This window comes from Octopus bimaculoides, chromosome 16, assembly GCF_046866305.1.
Source record: "Octopus bimaculoides isolate indiv1 chromosome 16, ASM4686630v1, whole genome shotgun sequence".
In the NCBI taxonomy this organism is placed as follows: domain Eukaryota; kingdom Metazoa; phylum Mollusca; class Cephalopoda; order Octopoda; family Octopodidae; genus Octopus; species Octopus bimaculoides.
Genome location: NC_142943.1, coordinates 8,999,796 through 9,012,295, shown reverse-complemented (window position 1 = coordinate 9,012,295; position 12,500 = coordinate 8,999,796). Strand labels below are relative to the sequence as shown.

The 12,500-nt window shown below is 35.7% G+C and overlaps 1 protein-coding gene across 2 annotated transcripts in view; it reads left to right on the top strand.

Moving 5' to 3' along the window:
• The window catches only part of LOC106871446 (synaptotagmin-15), a 272,781-nt gene that overhangs the window by 221,005 nt on the left and 39,276 nt on the right, over nucleotides 1-12,500 (top strand). For both annotated transcript variants that reach the window (XM_089364108.1, XM_089364109.1), the window contains one exon: nucleotides 1,586-1,796. In XM_089364108.1, the coding sequence (XP_089220234.1) occupies nucleotides 1,586-1,796 (211 nt within the window). The remainder of the gene's footprint in view (nucleotides 1-1,585; nucleotides 1,797-12,500) is intronic.

Sequence of the window (12,500 nt, the reverse complement as noted above, 5' to 3'; positions counted from 1 at the left end):
GATTATGAAGAAATCAGGTAAGCTAATGTGGCACCGCTGAGAGCAAAATGGCTACAATTACATGAATGTTGATGATCCTTGTCTCCTGTTTCAAGGCTGCTGTTCACTGCAGGACATCGTAATACATAAATATATGGATCTCCGTTGATTTCGACGATGAATGTGTTAATTGCTTAATCAAAGATCAGTGGATGTAATCAACTTCGAAACTTGACTGGTACTTTCTTTTACCGACCCCGAAACGATGAAAGTCAAAGTTGACTTTAGCGAGATATGAACTTAGAACGTAAGGAGCCTGAATAAATACCGCAAACCATTTTTTGACATTTTAACGATTCTGAGAACTCACCGCGTTTTAGTCCTTCTTACTAGAGATACACGATGTGAAATTTTTGTGAAGAAGTGATAAGCTGATTACATCGACCACAGTGCTTGACTAGCACTTATTTTATCGACACCGGAAGGATAAAAGACAAAATCTGCTACGGCAGAATTTGAACTCAGAAAGTAAAGACAGACGAAATGCTGTTGAGCATTATTGTTCGGCGTGCTAACGATTCTGCCAGGTCGCCGTTTTCACCGCGTTATAATTTCTTATTTAGACACAAGGTAAGCAATCGTGATGGGGAGAGACTTAGGGAAAACCAACGACATATTACATGACTTGTACAATATCTTATCGACCCCCAGAGGGATTTCAAACCAAGAAATAAAGAACTGGAACATAAACCGCAAGACATTTTTTCTGATGCTCTGCCGATTCTGCCAGTTCTTGCCTTCTATTGATTTTTGATTTATGCTATCCTTAGTATTCTCCGATGATCAGATAACTGAAGAGATGGCGGTGCGGGTTTCCGCCCCGGCATCTGACACTCGGAGTTTTATCATGGCTACCGAATAATTGTCACATATTATTTACATCTAAATTCCTCTACCTACATAATATCGAGGTCTCTTTCTTTCTTTTGTTGTCTTACCTTTTCTATCAATATATATATATATATATATATATATATATATATATATATATATATATATATATATATATATGTATGTATGTATGTATGTGACGGTTTCCGTCTACCGAATCCCCTCACATGGCTTTGGTCAACCCCTGGCTGCAGTAGAAGATATTTAGTCAAAGTACCACGCAATAGCACTGAACTTGAAACCATGTGCAACTGTCATATGTCTTACGTCTTATTACACGGCAACGTCAAGATGGTTTTTTTTTTTTTTTTAAATCAGTATTCATTCCATTAAAGAAATTAAAAAAAGCATTTGCTAAAAGTCGAATTATATTTCTAGTATGGAGGCTCGCTTGCTTGTTTTCTTCATGCTGTCGCTTGATAAAGTTGAGGTCATCCCAGGTTAGTAGGCCCAGAGAAGTTATCATACGTCGAGCCGACCACGTCCTCCAGTGCTTTGTATCGCTGGCGGTCCGTTGCCAGATTCTTAGCATACGCGTATATATGCTGCCAAGTATTTCTTCCAGTTCTAGCACAGTAACGATTCTGCCAGCTCGACGCCTTTTCTCATCCAAATGTATATTGAGTAACATTTTTCTCTCTTTCTCTTTTCCTAGGTGCCTATGAACTTGGGGCTATAGACCCAAGTCTTTATAAAATTGTTGATGAAGATGAAGATTACGACATGTCTGACGACCATATCGGTCGATTGTGGTTTACGGTGGAGTACGAACGGGAAACGGAAAAGCTGCTCGTTACTCTAATCAAAGCGAAAAACTTACCCAGCCGTACAATGAGTAGTTCAAACGGATGCGACCCCTTCGTCAGGTGAGTAAACACCATTGTAACGCTTTCTTAGATTTCTATTATAACAAATTAACGTGCTACTTTGGCGTGTGGTCTACAACTCCAAGGACGAATACTTTAGTTTATTTTGTTTACGCTGCAAATCTCGTGGCTGCCAAACTTGCGTGATTTACACGCTTATTCTAATTATTATATATTTTTTATTCTTGGTTTCTCATTATTATTCACAAAAACATAAATGAAACATGGTTTTATTGTTATTAAAATAATAACAATTTTCAAAAAATACATTTACAATGCTAAGTATGTACAAAAAATAATATTGTAAAAAAATTTTTAACCTGCAGTTTAAGGGTTTTTTAAAATTGAAAACTTTTGGGGAGGGGCCAGTCGATTAGATCGGCCCCAGTACAAAACTGGTTCTTAATTTATCGACCCGAAAGGATGAAAGGCGAAGTCAACCTCGGCGGAATTTGAACTCAGAAGGTAAAGGTAGACGAAATACCACAAAGCATTTCGTCCGGTGTGATAACGTTTCTTATTTTTTTATTGCCGACAAGGGGCTAAACATAGAGGGGCAAACAAGGACAGACAAAAGGATTAAGTCGATTACATCGACCCCAGTGCCTAACTGGTACTTAGTTTATCGACCCCGAAAGGATGAAAGGCAAAGTCGACCTCGGCGGAATTTGAACTCAGAACATAACGGCAGACGAAATACCACAAAGCATTTCGCCCGGCGTGCTAACGTTTCTGCCATCTCGCCGCCTTGTGCTGCGTAGATATTGGAAGTCAAACCAGCTCTCCAGATTTAAGCTTCGTTTTGATCTCAGTACTTCAAGCTAATGAAACACCAACCAATTAAAGCTATGAAACATATGTAGCTTGGATTTTACAAAAACCGTTATAGTTCCTGAAAGTTGGTTTTTATATCTTCTAAGGACTACTTGGATCTTACCTTTACATCTGTTTGTGTGTGTGTGTGTGTATACACACACAGACACACACACATATATATATGTATATATGTATGTATGTGTGTGTATATATATATATATATATATATATATATATATATATATATATACACACACATGAGCTCTAGTCGTTATATAGCGTGGAATTATACATTTGACACTACAGATATTATCAGGAGAACGTTGAGCATTTAGTGATTATAATATGACTTGCTTCTTTTCATTTCTGAAATAACTTGGTGTTTACACAAAAGGACGAACTGAATACTAATTTTTGAAACAAAAATAATTAGATAAGATTATTTAAAAGAATATTCATAAAGGAAAACAAAACTAAAAACAAAATTACTCTCCACGGTAATTTTCACACGCCCGCTTACACGCACTCACTCACCCACATTCATACACACACACAGAGAGGCAGAGGCACACACACATCATGTCTTTCTCTGTGTTTCTCCTCTCTCTTTCCTACTCTCCCCCTCTCTCTATACACACACACACACACACACATACACACAAATACACGTATGTATATACATATATATGTATATATACACGCATATGCGTATATAAATATGATATATATGTATGTATTTATATATGTTTGTGCGTGTGTATATACATATACATACATATCTCTTTTTTCTCTTTTTCCTTCACTCTCTCTCTCTCTCTCTCTCTCTCTCTCTCTCTCTCTCTCTCTCTCTCTCTATGATTCTTTCTGAACATGTGTGCGTGGTGTATTTGTCGTTCATTCACTCGTTGCATTCCCCTAAGCCTAACATATGCACTCGTCTTTCCCTCTCTTACGATAAATCTCTTTCTCTCCCTCTCCTTCCCTTCTCTCTATATGATGTAAAGCATGACAGAAAAAAAAATCAAGCAATCAACCAACCAATAATTATATAGGCTATTACAATATAGAGACATGCAAATTAAGACTATAAAAACTCACTTTATCTATATATATAAAAATGAGAATGTGTGTCTGTCTGTCTGTCTGTCTGTCTGTGTGAATCCCTAAAACTCGAGAACTACGCAACCAATTTCATTCAAATTTTACACATGCCTTACTTAGGGTTCCAGTTGTGTTTTAGTCAAAAAAAAATTATTAACTTCTTGCAGAGTTCGAGCACACGGCAACATAATATCTCCTCCACTATTTAAGTATTACGTGTCAAAAGTGAAACAAAAACACTCATGTCAAATACTTTCACTTTAAAAATGAAACTATTCCACTAACTGAAACAATCACATTTCGATACTGTAGTGACAGATACTTTCACAGAGAGAGAAAGAGAGAAAGAGAGAGACAGAAAGAGAGAGAGAGAGAGAGAGATGTATATGTATACATATACATGTATATGTACACCATTTCGATACTGTAATGACAGATACTTTCAGAGAGAGAAAGAGAGAAAGAGAGAGAGAAAGAGAGAGAGAGAAAGAGAGAGAGAGAGATGTATATGTATACATATAGATGTACACGTACGTATATGTATATATATATATATAGATCTATACATACATGTATATGTATACATATGTGTAGATGTATATATATATATAGATGTACACGTAATATGTACACATATATACATATATACATGCATACAGATATCTATACATATATACACCCATCACACACACATACACATGCACACAAACACACACATTAGTCATTTGTTTTCTTATCCAAAACTACGTCAAAAGTACTGAATGGATCTTTATGAAATTTGGAAATTATATTCTTTGCATAACGGCCATAACTCCCATGAAAATTCATATATTTTTGATGTTGATGAAATTTTAACCCGAACATAACAGATGAGCATTATTTAGAAAATGATGTCACACGTTATCGAGGCTACCATTCTTTCTGGATGTGCAAAAGGGGATGACGTCTTTATTCCAAGAATTCCTCTTACTCCATCAGGAGCAGACATTCCTTTTACATTCAGAAGACTACAATTCCTCCTTCGTGTGACTTTTGCCATGTCCATAAACAAATATCAGGGTCAAACACTGTCTGTAACTGGTCTTCTCTTGGAAGAGCCCTGCTTCTCACATGGACAACTGTATGTTGGCTGCTCAAGAGTGGGCAGCAACAAAAAACCTATTTGTATATGCTCCACAAGGGAAAACAAGGAACATAGTTTACAATGAGGTGTTATAATCACAACAGCAAGAAAGTATGTACATGATCACCTTCTTTTACGAAACTTCATTGACTTTCATATATTTATATTGATATACATATATATACGTGTGTTTGGGTGCGTGTGTGTATATACATCTCTATATATAAAGATGATGCGTAGTCTAGACGGCGTTTTTAGATTTCATTATTCTCTTTAACCCGGGCAACGCCGGGTATTTCTGCTAGTAATTGATAAATTGGCAGATGCACGGTTGCGTCACTAAGAAAATTGCTTCGTAATCTCGTAGTTTCAGGGTCAATCACACACCACAACATATCATACTATAGCCTGAGATACAATATTTTAAAAATGGAAACTGGATGGAAGCTAAAAAAAGAAGCTGTCATGGTATTCATACCTGTTACAGGAGTATTTATAACTTAGTTGACACGATTCACTCCCTATCTGGAGTCGAAACCAAAACCCAATCCGGTAAGGATTGGGAGAACTTTTTTTCTACTCTCATCGCTCCTTTACGTTCTGAAATGAAATTTATAGGGGTACGAAATCCGTTGTTCTTGAAGGGTAGATTTTTATCACGAGGTATGCAGTCAAGTAAATCGAGCCTTGAGTGTCGTACCATAAGCGTGATTCGAACGCAAGACGCAGATTGTCTAAAACTACTTCATTTCTCACCACTTTACCTTTTAAATCAATTAATCAATTCAATCAACCTTTAAGTTAAGATAATTAGGAAAAAGAAAAGAGAAGAAAAGACAGAAAGAGAGAGAAAGAGAGAGAGAAAGTGTAAAAGTTTGTTATGCAAAGAACGTGTGTGCGTGTGTGTGTGTGTCTATACATATGTATGTGTATATATGTGTATATACATGTATGTATATGTGTGTGTGTGAGTGTATCGTGTGTGAATAGGTGTTTTGCGTGTGAATGCGCATGTGTGTGTGTATATATACATGTGTATGCATATATGTGTGTATACATGTATGTATGTGTGTGTGATATGTGTTTGCGTGTGAATGTGTGTGTGTGTGTTTATGTGTGTGTGTGTGTGTGTGTGTGTGTGTGTGTCTATACATATGTATGTGTATATATGTGTATATACATGTATGTATATGTGTGTGTGCGAGTGTGTCGTGTGTGAATAGGTGTTTTGCGTGTGAATGCGTATGTGATTGTGTATCTATACATGTGTATGCATATATATGTGTATACATGTATGTATGTGTGTGTGATATGTGTTTGCGTGTGAATGTGTGTGTGTGTGTGTGTGTGTGTGTGTGTGTGTGTGTGTGTGTGTGTATGGTGTATTTGTATTTTGAGGAAGATGTTGCTGCAAGTGACATGCGTTAATTTAGATTCACTGCCTCGTCTTAATGACCGCGAGACACGGTCCATTGTTAGCTACAGGAACATCATCAGCGTCATCACCTGCAGCAGCAACATTAGCAGCAGCAACATTAGCAGCAGCAGCAGCAGCAGCACCACCACCACCACCACCACCACCACCAGCTACCGATTACATAGTCGTCACCACACCTCCACATAACCGATATCACCTCTTTGGCTCCATGTAAACATATTAAATTCTTACTGCAGTCGTGATCACCTAAGCACAACCACCACCACCACCACCATCACAATCTCCGCAACCACCACCGCCACCGTCGCCACCACCACGGCAACCAGTAACAACGCCACCTCTACCGCCATCACCTCCACGATAATTGTCATCGGCACCGACATCTGCACCACCGGCGTCACCGTTATCAATACCACCACTTTTTCTACGTCGACCATATCCGACCAATAACGCCACCATCACCAACACCACCACCACCACCACCACCATCATCATCATCATCATCATCATCATCATCATCAGCAGCAGCAGCAGCAGCAACAGCATCGTAATTACCATCAGTACTATTTCAAACATAATCATCAGCATCACCTTAATTAGCATCACCGCAATCTACAACCCCTACCACCACCACCACCACCACCACCACCACTAGCAGCGTCCATTATACAAATATTCTGATGCGCCTGGATGCTAATTACAGATTAAATACGGACGGTGCGTTTTTTTGACAAGCCCGAATTCATTTGAATATGCAAATTACGAACCTTAAAGAAGTTATATGCAAATGATACCAGTTCTTTCGGGAACAATATGTTTTGACAAATACATTATGAAAAGCTGACAGAGCAAGACTTCAGTATTCATTGTTTACTGTTGCACACACTCTGTGGGAGAGTGGCTTCTGTAACAACACCAAGAGCTAAAGCTGTAGTCATTTATATATATATATATATATATATATATATATATATATATACGTATGTGTGAATCTACTAGATCCAATTTTTCTGCTATATTCCTTCCCAAGTTCCTGGTATTATGGTTTCTATTTTCTGCACTGAAGAGTAAGTTGACATTTAAAATAAATAATAAAAATAAATACGCCCTTTTAAAGCCTAGCCAGGCTCATGGGCCCGGTTTCCTGGTTTCAATGGCGTATGTGTTCTGCAGCTGGACGGGACGCCAGTCCATCGCAGTGTTACTCATTTTTGCCAGCTGAGTGGACTGGAGCAACGTGAAATGAAGTGTTTTGCTCAAGAACACAACGCGTCACCGGTCCAGGAATTGAAACCACAAGCTTACGATCATCATGCTGACACCCTCAGCTCTGGGACCCTCTCCATACACAGCACAAATGTCGCGAGCAGCTTTTGCGGCCTTAGAACCTTGATTAAAAGCAAAAAGAAGGCGGTGTCGAAAATGCTTGCTTTTCTTAACTTGACATTCCATTTTAATGATCTGAAAATGAAAAATAGAATTCTCGAAAAACTAGATTCCAAAATTTAGAAACGCAATAAATTCCAAAATTTATTAAAACCGCGGGAACTTAGTTGCCAACCCAATACATAAGAACACAAATGGGTGGTGGAGACTCACATCAAGTGTTTCAGCAGCATTTATTTATTGATCAATAGATCGACTGCATCGATTACACAAGAAAATAATCCGCTTTCAGCAGATGAGTTTAAAATTAGGTAGGAACACACTATTGACCAAATTGTGGTATATTTTTCGTAAAACGAATTTAGACACAAACGTGGTTATTTGTCAAGAAAATGCTGATGGTAGAAATCCTGTCGAACCAGTTGCATGCGTAGCATATAGGTGCAACCAATGAGCAATTAGTTAAGCACCACACTTCGTTGATGGCCTCCACATACATACATATATATGTGTGTGTGTAATATATATATATATATATATATATATATATATATATATATAAATATATACATACATATATATATGCATATACATGTATGTATGTATACATATATATATGTGTGTGTGTGTGTGTGTAATATATATATATATATATATATATGTATATATGTGCGTGTGTGTACATATACATGCACACGCACATATATACATGCATACTCATACACATGTATATACTGGTTAGTTTTTAACGATTCACTGATCTGATTTAGCAAGATGTTAATTGAAGTGTAATCCAAAAGTCCAATTGAAGCCAAACAGATGTAGTTAATTTCGCAAGTGAACGCCATTATGTTGTGAGGAGTTGCCCGGATGTTGTATCTTAATCAAGACGCAACGTCCAATAAAACAAAAATAAATGTATAGAGATACAGAAAAAAGCAAACAGACAGATTACTGGAAAGACACGGAGTCTATTGCTGATGTATATGTGTCAATGCATATGCATAAGGGCTGATGTATATTTGTCAATGCATATGCACAAAGAAGTATTGTAGACTTTAGTCTGTCTTTTCTTTTGTACATCTGAGTAAATATGCTACACACGCACACATACAGACATGTGCATACATATATATGCCTGAATGCATATATATATATATATATGCCTGAATATATATATATATATATATATATATATATATATATATATATATATATATATATATATATATATATAAATATATATATATATATATATATATATATATATATATATATATATATATATATATATATATGTATATATATGAAGTGTGTGTAAATATAGATGCTATATATGTTATGTGTATATATGTGCATATATTTATCTGTATACATATATATATATATATATATATATATATATATATATATATATATATATATATATATATACATATATATATATAAACATATATATATAAATACCTACATATATATGTATATATATATATATATATATATATATATATATATAAATACATACATACATATATATGTATACACACACACACACACACACACACACACACACACACACACACACACACACACACACACACATATATATATATATATATATATATATATATATATATATATATATATATATATGCATTCGTATGTGTATGTACGCTCTTATGTAAGTATATATGTATCTATGTAAGAATAGGTTTTTGGTTTGTATCTAGCAAAAAGTATGTCGACACATCTTGCTGTATTAAATATATGTGCGCTCATGACAGTATGGCTTAAAATATTGCTGTTGTTATGCACTATTCCTGGTCCAGTTGCATTGTCTGACATTTTGGCCTCCTAGTTGAACAATGCTCCGAACTCAGCATGTATGATACATTTTGACAGACTAACTATGCATTTTCTTGTGGAAGAATTCCGACCCCACCACCCAAGCGCTCAAAGGTGGACTGACTCATTGTTATAAAATAAAAACCTGTGAGCGATTGGCAGTCCGAGTTGGTAAGCAGTTCACTGCGAGCCGTGATAGAGAACGGTGAGTCTTGTGCAATATTAATAGTAGTGCGTCGTGTAAATACTTCCTTTCCTCACTGCTTCGTTATATTATATATCCGATACAAAGATATAAAAATTTTGAAGAATTATTCATTACATTACATCAAAATAAACAAACTCGAAACATAACTAGACAAAAAAAAATGTCTTTTGATAACCAAAATACTATACTAGGCAGAAATCTAGAAAATTGAAATGAAAGAAGTTTTATAAATACCGTAATAGAAACCAAAAATATCACAGATTGAATGAATTATGTGAGTAAATAGGATTTCACTCATAAATAAATTTTTTCACTCGTCGATGATGATTTTTGTTATTTACAATATTGTTGGCATGATACTTTGCAACCTAAGAGAAAATGCTGCAGCAATGCGGTACTATTGTAAATTCGTTCAGATGACGAGTACGAGAAATCTTCAAACGCTAATAAAATTAGGGAGATTGCTGTTAGAAATTGTAGTGAAGGGCTAAAAGACAAAATTCGAACACTTTGTAGTCTCTGGGACAAGTTTGAAAGAATTGTTCCTACATGAGCACACACATATGAGATTCGTAACAAGAATGCATACACGCATAAATATTATATATATATATATATATATATATATATATATATACAAGTAACATACACACAAATATGTGTGCGTGTGTATATGTACGTATACAAGTAGAGGAAGAGATTTATGTATATGCATATACATCTCTCTCTCTCTCTCTCTCTCTCTCTCTCTCTATATATATATATATATATATATATATATATATATATATATAACATGTGAGATATAGAAGTGAAAGGGAAGCCACTGAAGTTCATACCTACCTACCTACCTACCTACCTACCTACCTACCTACCTACCTATTTATCTATCTACATACATTACATCCATCCGTCCGTCCATTCATCCATCCGTCCATCCATCCATCCATCCATCCATCCATCCATCGATAGATAGATAGATAGATAGATACATACATACATACATACATACATACATATATTGATATATATACATGCTTGCACAGTATACATATAGGTGTGTATAAAGGTTTGTCGTATATACAAATGTATATAACAACGGATGTAAACATCCTCGATAAACCGAAATAATGTACTCTTCGAAAAAACAACCCTCACTATATTTGTTCTGCAGCTACGTACAGACACTCTATTGCTATCGTTCCGATGAGAAATGCAGCGATTTAGTAATAGGTTTGTTATAAACTCGTAACCAGGGACAATTATTGCACAAATACGTCAATATAAAATAAAAGAAGCTATAAGATTACACATACAGATATACATGCGCTCACATACATATATACATGCAGGGACACACTCATGTTTTATGCCAGCATATATTAAGATATATACACATACACACACACATACACACATACAAACACGCACACACACATATAAATACAAAGATACATCCATATTTTGTCACGCATATATATATACACATATACATATATATATATGCATATATATATATATATATATATATATATATATATATATATATATATATATATATATATATATATATATACAGTTAGATAGATAGATAGGTAGGTAGATATAAATAAACATACATATATATACATGCAGATATATATAAATAAATTGACACACACACACACACACACACACACACACACACACACACACACACACACACACACACAGGTGTAACCAATTGAATTAATAAGCGTCCAACATTTCTTACTGTCGCACTAGCAGTTATGCATAATGGGTTAACTGAAACCATACACACACATACAAATGCACACACATATGTTTATATGTATGTGTGTATGTATGTATGTATGTATGTATGTATGTATGTATGTATTTGTATATGTGTGAGTTTGTGTGTGTGTGTGTGTGTGTGTGTGTGTGTGTGTGTGTGTGTGTGTGTATTCAAATTTCGCTGATTTCGATTTTGCCTTCCTACTTTCGAGGTGAATGAAACAAACACAACTTCAACCCAGAGTTCGATTGACTATGCCCCGCCCACCAAATTGCCTATTGTAGAAAATATATAATGATAACATTTGATTGGTAGTTGCGGATCACTTGGCTGAGAATTGTTGTGGTATCAATCAGTTCCTTTAATATTTAATATTTAATATTTTACTTGTTTCAGCCATTAGACTGCGACCATGCTGGAGTACAGTTTTGCAGTGTTTTAACTGAGCAAATCAACTCCAGTACTTTTAAATCTGATATTCATTCTAACAAACTCGCCGAATCGCTATTTACGGGACGTAAACAAACCAACGCTAGTTATCAAGAGGTGGCGGGTACAGTATCATGCTGCGTTTGTTCCGGTTCTCTGCGCTTTGGGTTCAAATCATGGCCCGGTGAAATTTGTCTTTCTTTTCTTCGAGGTCGATAAACTATAGTACGACTCGAGTACTGGTGCCGATTCAATCGATGAACCATTCCCCGGATTCTCAGCTTCCAACTTATGATAGAAATTAGTATTCTAACATTTGTTTACAACGCCTTACGATAATTTTTCCGGTTCTTTGCGCTCTAGATTCAATTCCCACGAAATCACCATTGTGTGTTATGATTCCGGGGGTCGATAGTTGAAGTACCAGCCAAGTACTGAGCTCCGTTCTATATCATTATTCGTATCCAGCTACATTCTGCTGTGAGAAAGGCCACGAGGACTCAGTCACAGCGTATTTTCTCCAGAAATGGTGATGGTTTGGCGATGAATCAAGTAAGCACATCTTATGGAAAACCCAATAT